Source organism: Vitis vinifera, chromosome 16, assembly GCF_030704535.1.
Source record: "Vitis vinifera cultivar Pinot Noir 40024 chromosome 16, ASM3070453v1".
Taxonomy (NCBI): domain Eukaryota; kingdom Viridiplantae; phylum Streptophyta; class Magnoliopsida; order Vitales; family Vitaceae; genus Vitis; species Vitis vinifera.
This window is the reverse complement of record NC_081820.1, coordinates 21,919,027-21,938,378: the sequence shown is the minus strand read 5'-3', so window position 1 is coordinate 21,938,378 and position 19,352 is coordinate 21,919,027. Positions and strand designations below refer to the sequence as shown.

The following is a 19,352-nucleotide window of genomic DNA, read 5'->3' as shown; positions in this document are numbered from 1 at the left end:
TAAGTTGTGTAAGTTTAGGAGAAACATAAGACCAAAAAAATGCAATGACAATGGGTACCTTGCAAATGACTTATCATACTACTTATTCACTATCCATTCATCGTTCACAATACATGTCCTTTCTAGTGAGAAAATAACTAGGCATATAACATAAAATCTCATTGAAAGGCACATATCAATGAATATAAATCAATATTTCCATCATATATGAAAAAACATCCCTACTTGAGATGATGCATAATATAACTCCTTTCCATTTATTTATATTTATTTTCATTTTGTTAAAAAAATATATATATGGGCCATAATGTAAAAAAAAAAAAAAAAAAAAAATTCTCATATCCACCCCTAGTTTATTTTTTGAATTTTTTTTTTACTTTTAACATTTTAAATTATATTAAAAATAAATAATAAATATTTATAATTTATTCTTATAAAAAATAATATTTCAATAAATCAAAAAATGAAAAAATAATCATTAAAATAATTTATATATATGGGATGAGTGGGATAAAGTCATACTTGAGTTTATAAAATTTCTCAAACTCAATTATATTTATTTCAAACTCGTCGTATTAAGAGTAAAATAGATAAAGTAACCAAAGAAACACTCATTTAATTATCATTACTACATTTAGTCACTAAATACACTTATCACTAACTTATATTCAAGAATGGATTTCAATCCTATACCCACAAAAATAGAAGACAAACACTCTTTAAGTCTAAAAACAATGTACTTGGTGATCAAACCTCCTAAGTAGCACATACCTATAAGATTTTATTCAAAATTATAAAGTTTAAAACTTTCTTTTACAAAAATGGAAGAGGTTGAATTCTTAATATTATATCTTTTATTATTGTATATGTAAAAGACAATAAATGACTTATACTTTTGTAATGTGTGATATTATGAATTTTATTGTTATTTATGAGATTTTATGATGTTGATCATGATGATCAAGACTCAAACAACTCTCAATTTTTTATTCCTTTAAAGCCTTTTCATTTTTCAAAAAAAAAATACACTAATAAAATATTATGAATATTTTTTTCTTCTTAAAGTTTTCTTTCGAACGTACTTATAAAAGAGACATTGCTCCGAGCCGATAATTGGGATTATATCTTGAAACAACTATCACTCGTTAACACCGCATATAGGGAAGCGATAATAACTTCATATTATCATGGAAAAAAAGGTATTTTTTATATTATTTCTATTCATTTCTCTTAAATGCAAGGCATGTACATTCCAATATGACGATGATTAAACACTACTTTAGGTATTAGGGCATATTTGGATCTCTTGGATTTTTTTGTCCTTTTCTTTTTCATCCAAAAAAAAATGCCACATATAATGTCATGTGGACTATCTGGTTGCTTAATTAGCAAGAATATGAAGTGGCAATCCACTTCCGCAAATAAGTGAATTTTATATACGGCATATTACAGTTTGAAGAATTGCTTGGATGATTCGTGTGATAACATGATGAGCTAAGGTAACTTTGAAATATGATATTTTCCATTATTCAAGTGCATGTGTTATGACGACATTCTTCCCATGACCCACTTTTCAATATGAAAAGCAAACATTTTTGCCATGTTTGCTTACTTAGAAAATGTGGGGGGAAATCCGATAAAAAGAAAACACTGATAAAAAGTGAAGAAAAATAAAAAGAAAATAAATTTAAGTTATGCTTAGTTTCTTAAAAAAATAAATAAATAAATAAATTTAAAGTTAATAAATTCCTTTTATGTAAGATTAAAATTTTAAAATATATAAGTCTTTTATTAATTTTAATTATATTTGATTTTATATAATAAAATTAAATATAAAAAAAATCATTTTTCTTATTATTTTTTTAATACTTTTTGAAAATCAAACATGATTTTAAAGCCCATGAATTATTTTTATATATTATTTTAAATTTATTTTATTTATTTTAATTAAATAATTTTAAAATAGATAGAATCAAAATATAAATAAATAAGATAAAAATACGAAATAATTGAATCGAGAGATAAAATAACAATGTAAAAGTTAAATTAAGCTAATAAGACTAAATTTATACATATAGATGATGTTATAATTGATGTCACTTTTCAATGCCAATATGAATCGGGGAAGGAAGGGAGAGATCCTCAATCTTAAATTAAAATCTACCTAGTAAAGGAACACAAAGGTAATCAAGAGAATTTTTTCTTTTGTTTTTTTGAGCTGGACCCATAAAATCATGTCCGGTACCTTTTTTCCTCCCTGACATGATTTTCTGGCTGGATGGCCTAAAAAAGAGGGGAAAATAAGTAAAAGAAAGAAATCGCCCTTTTGTAGTTGACTGACAAGCCATTCAGATGGGGCCACGACACAGCCTTTCATTGAAAGAAAACCAACTTTTATAATTTTACATGATAAAATAATATGAATAAGTTTCTATTTATTCCCTGGCCATTTATTCCTGCCGTGGTGCCACCTAATATCATCACTTATTGTCTGAATTTTCAAATCAAGTGTAATTATGAGGCCCACTCCTTTGATTTTTCTTCTAAGTGTTTCCAAGATTTGTAATATTACTATTTTCACCCTATCTAATTGTTTATTTCTTTCTAATTTATTTTTCATGTTTTTAAACATGCACAAAGTGAGGTTTTTGGAATATAAGGGTGTGTTTGGTCATGTTTTTTAAAAAATATTTTTTATTTTTTAACTTAAAAATAGTTTTTAAAAACAAGTTTAAAAAAATATGATCAAATAAACTCATATTTAAAAAAAAAAAAAACAAAAACAAAAACAAGTTGAAACAACTCCTACTTATTCTTTAAAAATCGACTTCTATTTAATTTTATGTATAAAAATTGTTTCCAAAAAACAATCATAAAACAGTATTAAAAATTTATAAAAACGGTTTCTATTTTTAAAAACAAAAATTTATTTTTAAATCACACGACGAGACTCTAATATTCATATCAATGTGACTTTTTTCTTTTTTCTTTTTGTCATAGAGAGAGTAAGATATGTTTGAAAATATTTTTTAAAAACAATTATTTAATATTTTTATAATAAAAGTCGGATTGGAATATTCTTTTAACTTGTTTATGTGTTTCTAAATATTTTTTAAAAATAATTTTTATTTGTAGTATTTTATTTTCAATCATGCTTTATATTAGCATAATTATGTTTTTTTTTTAAACTAAATTACAAGTGAAAAAAAAATAAAAATAATTAAAATCTATTCTCAAAAATACTCAATTTACATAACAAATTTTCAAAAAAATATCAATTATATTTTCAAATATGAAAAACAGTTTTCTACTTTTAAGAATAAAAAACTATTTCTAAAAACAATTCCCAAATAAATTATAGAATTCATTTGTATTTCTTTTTTTTTTTTTTAAGTGTTTTCCAACATAATGAATATTATTACTATCATTAGTATTTTTTTTATGGATTTAAACTTTTTAAACCAATAATAATCTAATAAAATTATGAGTTTGAAAGTGTGTTTAGTTCATTTTATTGACACAAAATCACCAAAAATCTCTTTTAAAAGCCTAAATGCATTTACCTCAATTTTAGAATTAAAAAAGTTAGTGGACTCAATTTTGAGCAATGACTTTCTTCACTCAACTTCTTAAGGCTACGTTTGGTTCCCAAAAATATGAGAAAAAGTACTAGAGAGAAAATAGAGAATGAAAGTAGAAAAAAAAAAGTGAAAAAAAATAAAAAAATAAATTCAAAATTAATAATCATTTTTAAATACTTTTTCCAACTCATTTCACTTATTTTATTCCATTATATAAAGATTGAATAATTTTAAAATACATAAATCTTTAATTAATTTTAATTATATTTACTTTTCTTTCATATTTTTTATTATGAAATCAAATATTAGAAAACTATTTTTCTTAACATTTTTTTCATTTACTTAATACTTTCTAGGAACCAAATATGGTCTAAAAATCTCATTCCTTTCCCATTAATCACACATTTGGATCAAATTAACTTTTTTCTTAATTTTCTTCTCATTCTAATTTCAATTTCATTTCTACTCCAATTCTATTCTTAGTTAATTTTCTAACACTATCAAACTTTTGGTACTAAATTTGAGATCCAAACAAAGCCTAAGTGGTGGATGGTTCAAAATCATGAGCAAGGACCCCCCTGATATTCTCTTCCTGTCTATATAGTAAGTCCAATATTAAGATGTGGAAACATTGGCCCTGCAACCCATTATGTCTCTGTTCATTATGCTCCCCAAACAGGTCCTTCCAAATCATGAGCATATTTTCTTTACTAATTCCTGAAGGGACACAACAGAATCATATTTACTTTCCCTCGCTCTTTTTCTTTCATCCTTTTTGTCAATCTTCTGTATTTCTTCTCTTTTGCAGCCTTCCAAGAGAATATAAATCATTTGCTCTGTTTTTCCAAACCAGGCCCACCTCCATTGTCATGGAAGCCAGTTCTTCATACCCACATACCTTTAACTTTTCCTTCACCTTCACTAAGGATTATAGGATACCCTACTCTCTGATCAGCTGTGGAGCAGACCACCCAACATCCCATGTCCCCTCCCCCATCAAAAACAACAATATTCAGTCTGAAATGGAAAAATTTTGATAAAAAAACATAGCATTAATTAAGTTACTGATTTCCCAGCTTTTGTCATGGAAATATCTTTGTTTTTCTGAGAAAAATTTTCTGCAGTGACAAAGCTGATTCAGCTTTTCTGTAGAGAAAGGGAGATTAGCTTTGGGTTTTGGGGATGGTTTGTAAAAGTCACGCTTTCCCATTCCACGCGTGATGGATAACTCCCTCTTTGCTTTTTGAATTTCAAACCCCAACGCTCCTCTAAGCGTTTTAAAGGCTTAAACCCTCAGGCACCCTCTTTCTGCGTCCGTGTATATATATTATACACATATAGGCCAAAGTCCTAAGACCCACCACACACAGACGATCAATATATATTCCATCTCTCTATATTCTCAAGAAGCTTGCTAAGAACACTATGTCTGTGAGTCTCTATTTCTCTTATCTCAATCTGGGTATGTGGTGGGAGTGGAGATTCTTATCATATGAATGTGGGTTTTGCAGATGGTGGAGGTAAGAGTTCCAAACTTGGACTGTGAGGGATGTGCTTCCAAGCTAAAGAAAGCTCTCTTCAAGCTCAAAGGTATATATTTATATACTTTACACGTTCTTTATAATGGAATAGTGGTTGGTTTTGCCATCTATCAAGCCTAGGTTTTCGCCTTGCAAGGCTGAAGCCATGTTCTTCTGCCTGATTTGCCTGCATTTTTCTATGATAAGATTGTCTTTGGGGAATTGGTTTATGAGGAATTTAATGTATTCTCATTTGTCAAAAACCCCAAGCTTTCCCAAGAATATGCATGTTTCAGTTTATGAAAATCTTTAATAAAATTGTCTATGTAATTTTTTAACATGTGTATGCAGTGAAATATTATATAAAATAAAGGATATTTATGTCTTATATCATTTATTTGACAAACTAACTAGTTAATATGTTCTTTTATATATATATATATATATATATAGAAAGAAATTGAAAAATAAAGTATCTATAAATTCAACTAAAGGACAAGTCACACTAATCTTCAAAACGAATCATAGTAATCTTCAAAACCATATTTTGTTATATTTCGAAGAAATCTGACCACCTCCAAATAATAGATCGTATATTATAAATATTTTTTTTAGTTAAACAATCTACTATTATATTTACTTCTTTATGAATATAACCGTAATTATAAATATTTAAATCTGAAAACTAACTATTTGTTTTTTTGTTGAATAGAAAAAGTTATATATTTTTAATTTTTTTTCATTTAGTTAAAAATAATTTATTAATATCAATCAATAGAACTAAACTGGATCTATTGATAATAAATTTACTTTACTTATATTGATTGATATCAACAAGTTACTTTTATTTGAATGGAAAAAATTAAAATATTTGATTTTTCTATTCAACTAAAAAACAAACACCTCTTAGTCCTTAACATGTGCGTAATCATGGTGCCCTTGGCAAATGAAAGAGAGATCTCTTGTTTGAGCCTCTCAAGTAGTTATGTGGATCCATATGGTTTGGGTCTTGTTTAGTTGTTGGGTGGCATCCAATAAAAGAAGTGGGCCTTGAGGTCCACCTCCAGCAGGTGTCTCACAGGGCTTGGTTTAGGGTGGGCCTAAAGCTCACAATAGCAATATTACCAAGTCCAAAGGACAGACTGAAAGATCAAATTTTTGGTCTTTCACTTTTCCCCCTTTACAAGATCAAAACATTAATATTTAACTGTTAATAACTTAAAATAATTTCTTTAAGTTGACTTACTAAAGTCTTTTTTAACTTTAAGTAACGACATAAAATTACTTTTCCAAACATACTTAATAACTTAAATTAAGTCATTAATTATATTAAGTGAATAAATTGCTTTATAAAACATTCTCCTAGTCTACAAGTCCCTCTAAGGTTTGCTCTGACGAGGGAAAATGATTTTCAATTTTTTTCAGGAGTAGAGGAAGTTGACATAGAAATGGAGATGCAGAAAATCACAGTAAGAGGCTACTTAGTAGAGGAAAAGAAGGTGCTAAAGGCCATTAAGCGCGCCGGAAAAGCAGTGGAGCCGTGGCCATTTCCGGGATACTCGCACTTTGCCTCATTCTACAAGTACCCAAGTCACATTGTGAACCATTACTATGAGACATCCGGTAATGGAGTGAATTCAAATGTACATACATTCTTCCAAACCCCTGCCATTTACTCCGTCGCCGTGGCCTCCGATGAGGCCGTCGCTTCCCTTTTTAGCGACGAAAATGTGCATGCTTGCACCATCATGTGAACACGGATTTTCTTTCTTGATTCCATCATTCCACCACTTTTTGACTTCGAGCTTATTGTGATTTTTTTTTTTGGTGCCTCTTGAGTCAAGCATTGTATGATTTGTTATTTATTGGATGATCAATGGTTTGTGGTTTTAATTTTTTTTAGTTTTGGGGTGGTTTATAATTTATGTAATTTATGAAAATTTCTAATAATTCGATATCATATTGAACTTTTCGAACTTAACTTTAGCGTATATAAATAAAATTTTAAGCACTTGAATAAACATAGAGATTTAGTTTGATATAACAACTAGCAACTTCTGTATCACAATCATAGTCCATTTTATTTGTCTCTTGACTCATTATTATTGGAGAGCATGATATACAATGTGAGCCAAATTTAATAGACTATGTTTGACTCTTAGAAAATTTGAAAGAAAGAAAATAAAAAGAAAAAAAAATGAAAGAAAATAAAATTGAATTTAAAGTAAATAATTTTTTTTATATGCTATTTTAAATTTATTTAATTTATTTTAATTATTCCATATAAAAATTAAATAATTTGAAAATATATAAATTTCTAACTAATTTAAGTTATGTTTTATTTCCTTTCTTCTTTTTCATAATAAAAGCAAACATGAAAATTATTTTCTATGATATATTTTTCTTAACAATTCCCTTAAATCAAATACAAACAACGAGTTTGAGTTTTTAAAAAAATTAGTTATCCAACATAATATTAGACCAGTAAGTCTCAACCCAAAAAAAAAGTAGTTTCACATGTGCGAAGGTATTGGAGATAACTTTGTATAACGTCCAAATTAATCTTCCAAGGGTGCAATTCCCACAAATTTAAACTTTAAGAAAATTGATTATCCAACTTTTATAACTTTTCATCAATAGAAAAATATTAAGGTTATGTTTGGTTAGCTTTACATTGCATGAGATAAAATAAGAAATAAAATTACATATTCTATCTCATATTAAATCAAACTTCGATTAGAATAAAAAGTAGAGTATATTATTCAATCTTTTTTTTATATCTCTTGTGGTATAACAATCTTAAACTAAGATGCAAGATATACATATCCCATTAATTATAAATTTATTCCATTTATAAGAAATAAAATTACATATTCTATCTCATATTAAATCAAACTTCGATTAGAATAAAAAGTAGAGTATATTATTCAATCTTTTTTTTATATCTCTTGTGGTATAACAATCTTAAACTAAGATGTAAGATATACATATCCCATTAATTATAAATTTATTCCATTTATCTATTTTCTTTGTTTTTATATTACTTATTGTACAAAACAAATTTTTTTATTAAAAATTGTAGTTTAAAAAAGGCAAAAACTTTTAAAAGTACATATAAAATACAACATAAAATAATATTAATATATGATACTTTAATATACAAAATATTTTTATATATTTAACAACATAATATAATATTTTTTATTTATAAATTTAAATCTCATGGATATCATGACAATAAAATAAATTTTACTTATTAAATTATAACTTGTAGAAGAATTGGCTAATAATGCTAAATATGAGAAAAATTTTATTTTTCTTAATGATAAAGATGTAATGTAATTTTTATTTTTATTTCCTTATACACGTTATCACGGTATAACATACCTTTTTCAATATAATATTCAAAAATATCATATCCTAAAATTAAATGAAAATCCTAATATATATATATATATATGATTGATAATTTCTTAAGATAAACATATCTTACTATATTTTATTGATGAAACATAGCCTAAAAATATGGTTAATCAAATGTGATCTAAATATATTTATGTAAACCATCTCATCAACCATATACAAAATGGTTTAAAGACATGAACCATCTCATGCACTGACATTTTTTTTAATTTCAAATTTTCTCATTCATTATTAACACTTCGGAATCTTCTACTTTTAATCTTCTTTAAATAAGGTCGGTAATGTTAATAATAAGTAGAAATCAAATTACAAATGACCCTATGGACCCCGCATTTTTGCTCATGTGCTTCCACTCAATGCCGAGCTCGATTTTTATTTGAAAAAATGTTTATTTATTAAGAAAATGACTTGGAGTCACCACTTATTTTTGTTTTATTTTTAAAGAGAAAACAAAATAAGAAAAAAAAAACCCTAAGTGTGATTTCTTATTTGGAAAAGCAGGTCTATGAAAAACCGAGTTGGGTCCAGGAGTCAGGTTACTTATTGGGAAGATACAGTAAAAAAAATCGAAAGCACTCCTCTAAGCCCCTAAAAACGGGTCTCTACTAAATAAGGTGAAACAAATATGACAATTAACTAAAAGATCAATGAATACCAAAGAGATCATAGATCCAAAGTCCCGATTTTCGTGATTTAATTTTTTAAAATCTCAAACTCTCAAATAATTTACAAAATTCCAATTTCTTTCAAATTTAATTTCTAAAATTCTCATTCTTACATTTAATTTTTAAAAATCCAATTTTTAAATAATCTCTAAAACTCCAATTTTCTAATAACCTCTAAGACTCCAATTTTTAAATAAATTTAAAAAATCCAGTTTTCCCTCGAACACTTTTAATTTCTGTTTGGTGATGCATGTGATATGGTTTGTACTCTTTATTGTATACTGGCCCCATTTTTATGATAGTGCATTGTTCGTTCGTGGCCCGGGTACGCATCCACTCCCATTCTGGTCATTCTCTATGTATGTTTTGATTCTCATATGTGCATGATCGATTTGAATATCTATTGATTTTCCTATTGATTGTCACGTCAGCTTCGTTTTATTAGTAGAGACCCGACTTTAGAGACTTAGAGGGGTGCTACGGTCTTTACCGTACCTCCCCGATAAGTAACCTAACCCCTGAGTCCGATCCGATTTTTTATAGACCATCTTTTCCAAAATAAGGAGTCACACTTAGGGTTTTCTTTCTTATTTTGTTTACCCTTTTAAAAATAAAATAAAATAAAAATAATTGGCGACTCTAAGTCATTTTTTTTAATGAATAAAATCTTTTTCAAATGGAAATCGAGCTCGCCATCGAGTGAAAAACGCATGAGTCGAAATGCGGGGTCCACAACACCACACCTTGGAAACAACTTATTTAATATTGTATTATTATATATTTTATTATTTTTTGAAGTTTTTTTCTAACATTTTCATGTATGAATTTTGATCAATTTATTTTTTTCAAAGTTTATGTTTGATATTTTCAATATTTTTGTAAAATCGATATTTCATAAATTTAAAATATTTTCATCATTACTCATAAATTATAAATGTTTCCCTAGTAAAGTCTTGGACTTTTTTTCATAATAAGGGTCAAAAGAAGTAATTTATACTTTCGGAAAATTTAGATTTGTCCATAATACACGGGATAACTTCTAATATTTGAAAAAAAAATTAATACCTAACAAAGCTTGATAAAGATTCATGGGTCTTTTTATTACAACAATTTTTAGAAATGCTTCTTAAAAGTAATGTTCGGCATCTTCTTCCTATTATAAAAGTTAAGTAAAAAAATGAAAATATCTCAAATTAAGAATCTAGAAGAAGAAAATAGAGAAAGTTCTGAAATATTATAACCTTATTTGATAACTATTTTTGAGAATTTTGTTCAATGTATTGGACAGTGAGAAAACGTAAAATAAAGTATTCTAAAAGAATATATTGCTTTTATTTTTCTGTTAGGGTTATTTTAAAAAACAACAATAGCTTAATTAGTCATTTTTAGATTTTCTTTTTCACAGCCGGTGCTATAATGTTCAATTATCTTATAAAATTGATATATATATATATAATGGGAAAATGTTGTCGAAATTACAATCTTAATTTTTGGAAGTATAAAATAAAATATGCATTATTGAATAAGAATATAAATATATGAAATCAAGGTAAAACAAATAGAAACAAAGACAAAAGAATGAGATGAAAGTACAAAAAAAATAAAATTGTGATACAAACCAATGAAATGCCCATAAAGCTTAAGATTCATTTGTGCCAACAATATGACGGAATGGTCTAGGAAAGAGTGTCCAAATTTTTGCGATGCCCATACCAATGCTAAACAAGTCTTATCCATGTGAGTTGTACTTTTTTTCATATTCGATCAATGACTTGTTGATTTATGACCAACTTCTCTTTCTTTCCTATATCGTCATACTGGACCAAAACAAAACCACTCCGATAGTGTTGTCTATTGCAGAGAGATAAAGTGGAAGTGGTCGACCTGGTACTAGTGGGACCAATATAGGTGGATTGAGCAAGCACTTCATTCTGTCAAATGCAGCTTGACATTCATCATCTCCTCTCAGATAAAAAGCTGATCTACGATCAATCTACTTAAGATCTACGACCAACCTCCTTTTAATAGTTTGTAGACATTAGATAATGATATAAATGTATACAATCAAGTAACAAAAGAACATGACTAAAATATAAAAGATTAAGGTCAAAATATAAAATGAATAGGATGCAAGTGGATTACAAAGTAATGAGAACAAATTATATATATAATATATTTTTATAAATATCAATTTGATATTTAATGTGGGCCAAAAAAGCCGTTGGAAAGGAAAATGACATTACTCTTTCAATAGAGCACTTGATTTGCATGATGGGTTCAACTAGTTAATAAACACCCCTAAATCTCAACTTTTTGGTTAAGAGAATCTAATTATCATTGTCATCACCATTACTATTACCCCAAATTCCCAATACCATCAATATTTTCTCGGCCCCCAACCCTACATGTATCACATCCACCACCTTCCCACCATTATTGCAATGAATCAGAATTCCTTTTTGCGTCAGATACCAACAAACATTTTACCTCAACGAAGGGTCGCAATCACTTTCTTAATGAAGCTGGTGTGGACACACAACCCATGACCGGTTAAGCCTTTTCGAAGGAGAGAATCTTGAAAAGGGCCACAAGAGGCCGCCCTTTTCCAATGAATGACTCAGCCGACTAGACCACACCTGTAATTATCCGTTGGATGCTTTTGATTTGAGCCGTTCAAATAATACTTAGGACCCACGCAAGGACCTTGCCGGCATTGGTACCTCATAGGTGTCCATCATCGCGGGGTCCCACCTATATCATCTACAGGGAATCCACCGTCAATGACTTTTGGATCATCAACTATCAAGTAATGGTGCATTCAGGCGAATGTTGCTAATTTTAGAAAAGAATTTATCTGAAAATACTTGATCCAAGCATTGAAAATTTTACGATATTGAAGTCGTAATCTGTTATTGAAAATGTATCGTGAAATCTAGACCATCAAATGAGTACATAAATATATAATACTAAAATACAAATAAATTAAATTATATACGTGACAAGTTATGATCGATATGAATATGTGATATATTGTGATCGGGTATTATTTTCCTTAGTGTATAAAATTTTTAATAAAAAAAAATGATAGGGTGGGGTTCACATGAGAAAAACTTTTAAGTGTATGCATCATGTTGGGATTTAGAATCAACATAGGCCCCCCCAATCAAGTGGCTGAATTTTGTCAACATTGGAACTAGGGGACTTTCACACAAGCCATCTGTGATGATGCATGCCATTGAATCCTCTGCATCTCGCCATTTAAAAGGGCCCCCACTTTCAATGCCTGCATTCATTCTTTCCTTTGTTCAAAGCTCACGGTTTCTTGACCCCTCCTCCCATGGCTCAGGTACCATTTTTCATCCATTACTCATCACCGATTCGACATTAATTTTTTCTAGTTTCTGATATTCTCTGTTTGGAATCTGCAGCAGAAGGTGGTGTTGAAGGTCATGACCATGAGTGATGACAAGACCAAGCAGAAAGCCATGGAAGCTGCAGCTGATATTTATGGTATTTTTAATACGAATATTTCACTTTTCTCCCTTAAATTCTCGAGGAAAAATCAAAATCTTATGCGTGCAATTGTTTTCTCTGGTTCCTTTTTATTTCAATTTTTGTCAGAACTGTGAAAAATGAAAAATCTTTTGGGAAGATGAAGATTGTGAACTCTCACAAATTAAAAAGAAAAAAAAATTATCTTTTTGTGTCTCTCTCTTGATTTTTGCTCTGAATTTGTAGTGATTTGACTGAACAGGAGTTGATTCAATTGCTGCTGATATGAAGGAGCAGAAGCTAACTGTAATTGGAGTGATGGATGCAGTTGCAGTGGTGAAGAAACTGAAGAAAGTAGGCAAAGTCGACATAATATCAGTTGGGCCAGCCAAAGAGGAGAAGAAAGAGGAGAAGAAAGAAGAGAAGAAGGAAGAGAAAAAGGAAGAAAAGAAAGAGGAAAAGAAAGAAGACAAGAAAGAAGAGAAAAAGGATGAGAAAAAATAAAACCAATTTTCAAAAAAACAAGAATTTCTTCTTCCTTTTTCCCCCCAAATAAGTATATACATATATATACAGTATATTCCTGGCACAAGGTACAAGCTGCAAAGCAGCCAGATGGGTAAGAGCCATTTTTGCATAGAAATTTTCCTTCAAATTTTCTCATTGTACCCATTATTACTACTATAATCTTAGTAGAATAAACAGATGTGATTTAGACCTATTTTTGCAGTGTAAAACGTTCATAGTGTTTTGTTGAATATCACCCACCTTTGTCTTTTGTTGAACTCGAACCCCACATGGCTGCGTGGGCGTCACGAGTTTCCTCTTCTATAATTCCATTACTTAAATGGGTCATTATCTGTCAACCACAAATGCCAGCCAAAAACCAACGGCACTTTATAGCCTTGGGTGTGAAAAATGACTCGCGCATGATAATGCACGACAACATGACTTCATACCCCCGCATTGATCTTGATATACATGTTACTTTATTCACTCTACGTAGTGCACGCTTCGTGTGCCAACTGATTTAGATATGTTTCTCAATCAGGATCGATTACGTGAAAGAATTAGTGTTTATAGTGTTAAGAGACAGGTCATGGCTCGGGTCAATTCTTAGCCGCCGCCGCAGCCACATGACCTTTTTTTGTAAAATAATGAAGGATTTATTAGTTTGTTTAATGGAAGGTGCTCTGGCCCCGCATCTGTCACGTTAATTTGACTTTGATTGAAGTTAGAGAATTATTTATTCATTCGAGTGTGATTTCCACCAATCCAAAAGGCCAAGACCCTGTTTAGAAAGTGTTTTCAAAAACAATTTTATACAACAATAGTTTGTTAACAAACTTCTTCAAATGCCTTTAACTTGTTTTCTATATTTTTTAATTATGTTTTGAAAATAACTTTATTTTTAATCATTTTTGTATCATTATTTTCTAAAACAACCCTTAAAAGATAAGTGAAAACAATTTAAAACAATTAAAATATTTTCTCTACAAAAATCTGATTTTTTGTTTTTTTAGACTATCAAAAGTGCAATCCAGTTTTTTGTTATAAACAAAAAATTGCTTCCAAAAACAATTATCGAAAGGCCTTAGTTTTTTTAGGGTTTCTTTCTATGGGGAATAGACAGGTGGGGTATTGGTATTTCAAGTGTCTACTCTGCTGTGTTGTTTATTGGATTTATAATAGGATTCCAACTGTGTTATCTATCTATCATCAACAGTTTAGTGATGAGCATCAAAAATATTAAAACACTAGTGTTAAAACCTAGCCTGGCACCAAAAGGTGGAAACATGACTCAACATTTCATTCCATCCTGGGAGAATCTATCCAGCAATCAATCACTTGTTACAAAAGGAAAAGTATAATATGAATATGCCAACTTTAGAGCAAAGCATATAACATGGGTTGTCTATACGGACATGAAATAGGACAAGTGCTGCAAGCCTAAAGATCCCTCTTTACAACACAACTTCTCCAGGGATGGTCTGTTCTACTTTTCTCTACATTCCAGCACTACTCATGATCAATAAGATGAGTAAAGACGGCACCAGAGTTGATTATTTGAAAAATGGTACCAAGGTGGTTATACATTCTTCCCACCCAAAGAGGCTGCCAACTGGTCAAAGATCAATACTAGTGTACAGGAAGGTAGAAATTTGAGAGTCCGGCTTTGCTAGGTTTCTTGCATGTCAAGCACAAGAACAACAAATGGGGAGAATTCAGGGGAGGGAGTTGAAAGTTGAGTCAGATAAGCATCTTCAAATAGACGATGGTAGGACAAAGGTACTTGGATTTGGTTCACACTCAAGATGACTGAAAGAACTACGACATTCTCCATTTTCATTTGGGATAATTCTGAACAAAATCAGGTCCTTGATTTTCAGGGAGAAATATAATGACCATGAAATAGAGATCGAGTAAAATGGGTAAAATAACTATGTACTGCCTCGATTATATGCAGATGATGAAATGGTTGACCTTCATGAGCAGAGGGCAAATTAAATGGGTCAGCTTTATGGATGGTAACGGGCCCAGGAAGGCGGCTCTATCTAGAATTTCAGGGGTACATATTGAAATTCAAAAGGAAGACTGCTTATATCAGAACACATACCATAACATAGTCAAAGCAACTGACACATGGGTAGAAAATCTTATCCATAGCTTTCAGTTTACTTTAACATGACCCAAAGGGGCTGCCATCTGCAAAGAAAGAGGTAAGAAACACAATAATTAGTTTTTTTTTCCTACTTTTGCTTTCCTGTTCTTAATCTTGCTTTCACTTTAACAGGAAAAGCAATCACACATATATAAATATACATATACAAAAAATTACACATTCAAACATATAAACACACTCGTAAAACATATCCACACAAGCATATGAGAGTTTTCCTGCAGCTACTTAACAAAGGCACAAACACAGTTAGTATTTGACAATGAAACCTCGTGTCAAATTGAAATGTATGACTAAGATAGGACATCAACCATAAATCTAAGGTTCTAAGGTTATGTATAACAAACTATAAATTTTCTTCTCTTTTTCCTTGTTGAATACTCTTGTCAGGTGCACTTCTGCCGATAGGCATGTCAAACATTTCATACCCAAAACCCTTGTCAGGCCACGTCGAAGTTGGGTGCTTCACATATTCTAAAGTGTCTACGGAACATAAACCTATAGTCAACTCAGGAAGTTTTATAAGAATCTCAATAAAGTTATTACACATTGAAGACAGACTGCATGCAATTTTCATTCGATGATGTTGTGCAACAATCTCCAAAACAGAGGCAAGTTTACTAACTTCTTAGTTTATTAATTTCATACTTGCAAAGGATGTAAGGATTTGCAAATTATTAATAGGTGAACTAAACTTGTAAACATCAAAGTTTCTTTCCCTTGTAATCTCTTACTCTCCTTTCTTCTGTTTTATTTACCAATTTATATATGATTGACATTGTTCTTTTAATCCAAAAGCATATGCAATCCTTCCAAAAAAAAAAGCTTTTTTAGAAACCTTGGTGGATATAATTCCATGAATCACATGATGACAACCAGATTTCAAGCCATAGTATTATACCAAGCACAAACCTCCTTCACCTCTTGAAAAATATTCAGGTATTAAGCATAGGAGGCTTCAAGCCATAATGAAAAGAAATTGGAATAAAAAATAAGCATCTATGAAATGTCAGATTCGAGAGCAAAGCAGCATAATAGGTTCTTGAGTCATGCCCAAAAAATAAAAAATAAAAAGGAAAAAAAAAAAAGAGGAAGAAGGAGAACCCTCTACTGATAAGGATGCCTTTAAAACAGGAAATAGAATCCATAAAAATAAAACCAATTAATAAATGGATATGAAAATAAAAGATTAAGAGAGCATTGGCAGTATTGGCCTTCTTTCGTTTGTCAACATGCTTCAAGAAAATGATTTCCATGCATATTTTAGGAAAAATGATGATTGAATTAATGATACCGTTTAAACTTACACAATGTTTGAAACAAGCAGCAGGCACACTGTCTCAAGGGAGCTGATCCATCAGAGCTATCATCATAAAGTTACAACTGAACAATCTTCATTTTCACAACCACCTTAGCATCTCCTATATCCCTTGAATTTTGAAAGCAGATGGACATATTGACCCTTATCCACCATATGTCTTATTACTTCATGAGCCTCTTTAAGCTTTCCAGCATTTCGCAGATTACCAACTAGGGTATTGTACACAAGAAAATTCGGATTACAACCTCTAGATTCCATTTCTTTAAGCATGGAGCGTGCCTCCTCAAACTTCTCTGCCATACATAGCCCACGGATCATAGAATTGTACGTAAATACATTTGGTAATTGTCCTTTCACAGTCATCTCTTCAAACAATCCCTGAGCCATCTCAAGTTCCCCAGCCACAATATATCCTGTGATCATAACAGTATAGCAAACAACATCAGGCATACATCCAAGCTTAATCATCTCATCAAAAAAATACTTGCAGGCATCCAAGTTCCCAGCCCGACTCAGTCCATCTATCAATGTGGTGAAGTGAAGAACGCTTGGATCAAAACCAACTTCTTTCATATGATTCAAAAGATCAAGTGCTGCAAGTGGCTTGTTCCCTTTTCCAAGAAGATGAAGAAGGATATTAAATGTATGAAAATCTGGGGAAAACCCATTTGTACCCAATTCTTCAAGCAATCTATGGAATTGATCCAATTTCCCCAACCTATATTTTGTACACATAACTATGTTATAAGTTAAAATATCAGGAGAATAATCCTCAAGTAACATCTGTTGATAAACCCATTCTACCAATTTGTACTGCTTTAAACAAAGAAGGCAATGTAGAATTGCATTATATGAATGCTTAAATGGCCTATAATTAAAATTTTTCGACTTTACAAACCTCTCCACAGCTCTCCTTGCCAATCCCGCCTCACCACAAGTACATATCAAAATCTGGAATGTTCTCGCTGTAACTGGAAACCCTTGCTCAATCATCTCATCAACCAATCTCCACATGGCTTTAAACTCATCAGATTCTGCAAAAATCTTCATTATCAGATGGTATGCATTCACAGTATGCCTATAATTTTCCTGCTGACCAGACCACATGAAGAACTTGTACCCCAATTTGGCACACCGTTCCTTATTTGTGTAATTCACTGTTTTCAATATCTCTAACAGAACTTCTCTCACAAGACCACCTGAAACCCTTATTTGCAACTCATCGAGAGCTGCTTTTGTACTGAATCCCGGGCAATCTTGTTGAAGAATTTGAAGAACCCTACTAGCATCAAGCCTCATATTGTCAAAATAACCTTTCCCCGCCAAGAATTCAGCAGGGGAAGAGCTTCCAATGCCATTATCTGAATCAGGGTTTTCATCTGAAACAGGATCAAAATTAGAAACCCCCCAAGCTTCACTCAATGGTTTCTCTATCCTCATGAATCCATCATCCATTTCGCCCCCATTCTCTATCCTCATGAATTTATCATCCATTTCGCCGCCATTCTTTACCCTCATGAATCCATCATCCATTTCGCCGCCGTCAGAGTTCTTAGTGGAAAATGACCGAGAAGAACGGCAAAAACAGGGAAATATCCGAAACAATCTTGGGCCAAATAGAGCAATAGAATTCATTGTAAGAATCATTCAAGCATTTCCCAATACCCATTATTTCTGTAACTTTACTGTAAACCATGAATCACTGATATATCCGAAGACAGAAAACTCCGAAGAAAGCATTCTTTGAGTAAATTGAGAGAAACCCAGCAAGTTAAAAACCCCAAATACCATGCGTCAAAAATACTCTCTTTTTCATGCCAATTGAATCTAGGTTTCGTGATCAAAACACAAAAAGTAGTGAACAAAAAATCAATTAGGGTTTCAGGAAAAAAAAAATTAAAAGGTTAATGGCGGGCATTCTAGAAGGCGTATGACGAGAATGAGACGAAGAGCTAACCTCGGGTTAATCCGATCTTGCTGGAGTTGGATTTTGCCCTAGATTTCGCCTTTGTGAGAGAGTAAGGAGATGTCCGGCAATGGAAGGATGTACGCCAAGAGGGACTGGAGCGTTATGTTTCTATTATTTATTAAATTCTAAGAATATTTTGAATTAAAAATAAGCTTAAATTTGCAAATATAAACTTATAAAATATGAGATTCCGTACCATTATGGTAATTTATGATGATCATTCATAAATATCTTGTCTAACTCCCTGTAAAAGGAAGAGACCCCTAATAAATTTTAAGTGAGTTTTTTGTCTTGCATTATATTCTCTTCCTACATTCTAATTTATCTTTCTTGTTTTATTTTCCTTTTCCTTTATAATTTTACAACACGTTATCAACACCAATAGTCTCTATAAAAGAAATATAAAGATTTTTCTCTATTTAGAGAAATAAGAAAGATGTTCTTCTCTTTAAAAAAATAAAAAAGACGTTATTCTCTTTAGAGAAATAGAAAAAGTTTTTCCCTTCAGAGAAATAGAAAGATTTTTCTTTTTTCTTTCTCATAAAAAGGTATGTGATAAACTTATATTATGATTTTATATTTTATTACCCTTTGACTCTTTATTTTCACTTATTTTTATTGGAGTGCATAAATATCTACAATCTCTATAACCAGAAGTTATGAGATAAATTATAAATTATGGAATAAATTTATAATCAGAA

At 30.6% G+C, this 19,352-nt stretch overlaps 3 protein-coding genes across 5 annotated transcripts; 2 read left to right on the top strand and 1 right to left on the bottom strand.

Moving 5' to 3' along the window:
- Positions 1–4,444: 4,444 nt before the first annotated feature.
- LOC100245535 (heavy metal-associated isoprenylated plant protein 31) lies at positions 4,445–7,082 on the top strand. The gene is made up of 3 exons (XM_002268320.4): positions 4,445–5,012; positions 5,093–5,171; positions 6,527–7,082. The coding sequence occupies exons 1-3, from the start codon at positions 5,007–5,009 to the stop codon at positions 6,853–6,855; spliced, it is 414 nt and encodes a 137-aa protein (XP_002268356.1). The 5' UTR covers positions 4,445–5,006; the 3' UTR covers positions 6,856–7,082.
- A 5,135-nt stretch (positions 7,083–12,217) lies between these two features.
- LOC100250657 (uncharacterized) lies at positions 12,218–13,402 on the top strand. 2 transcript variants are annotated; one of them, XM_010664461.3, is made up of 3 exons: positions 12,218–12,535; positions 12,621–12,699; positions 12,944–13,402. In XM_010664461.3, the coding sequence occupies exons 1-3, from the start codon at positions 12,527–12,529 to the stop codon at positions 13,183–13,185; spliced, it is 330 nt and encodes a 109-aa protein (XP_010662763.1). In that variant the 5' UTR covers positions 12,218–12,526; the 3' UTR covers positions 13,186–13,402. The 2 variants fall into 2 exon arrangements, with proteins under 2 accessions (XP_010662763.1, XP_002268244.1); XM_002268208.4 differs by having other exon boundaries at positions 12,241–12,535; positions 12,618–12,699.
- Positions 13,403–14,470: 1,068 nt separating this feature from the next.
- LOC100255723 (pentatricopeptide repeat-containing protein At1g55630) lies at positions 14,471–18,789 on the bottom strand. 2 transcript variants are annotated; one of them, XM_002268175.4, is made up of 3 exons: positions 18,640–18,789; positions 16,669–18,509; positions 14,471–15,387 (listed from the first exon to the last, which is right to left on the bottom strand). In XM_002268175.4, exon 2 carries the CDS (start codon positions 18,327–18,329, stop codon positions 16,773–16,775), a length of 1,557 nt encoding a protein of 518 aa, XP_002268211.2. In that variant the 5' UTR covers positions 18,330–18,509; positions 18,640–18,789; the 3' UTR covers positions 14,471–15,387; positions 16,669–16,772. The 2 variants fall into 2 exon arrangements, with proteins under 2 accessions (XP_002268211.2, XP_019081843.1); XM_019226298.2 differs by having other exon boundaries at positions 16,669–17,400; positions 17,581–18,772.
- Between the last annotated feature and the right edge of the window lie 563 nt (positions 18,790–19,352).

Coding starts and splice junctions, on each gene's coding strand:
- LOC100245535 (XM_002268320.4), top strand. Junction 5,172..6,526: donor AGCTCTCTTCAAGCTCAAAG/GTATATATTTAT, acceptor AATTTTTTTCAG/GAGTAGAGGAAGTTGACATA.
- LOC100250657 (XM_002268208.4), top strand. Junction 12,700..12,943: donor AGCTGCAGCTGATATTTATG/GTATTTTTAATA, acceptor TTGACTGAACAG/GAGTTGATTCAATTGCTGCT.
- LOC100255723 (XM_002268175.4), bottom strand. CDS start 18,329: ATGATTCTTACAATGAATTCTATTGCTCTATTTGGCCCAAGATTGTTT.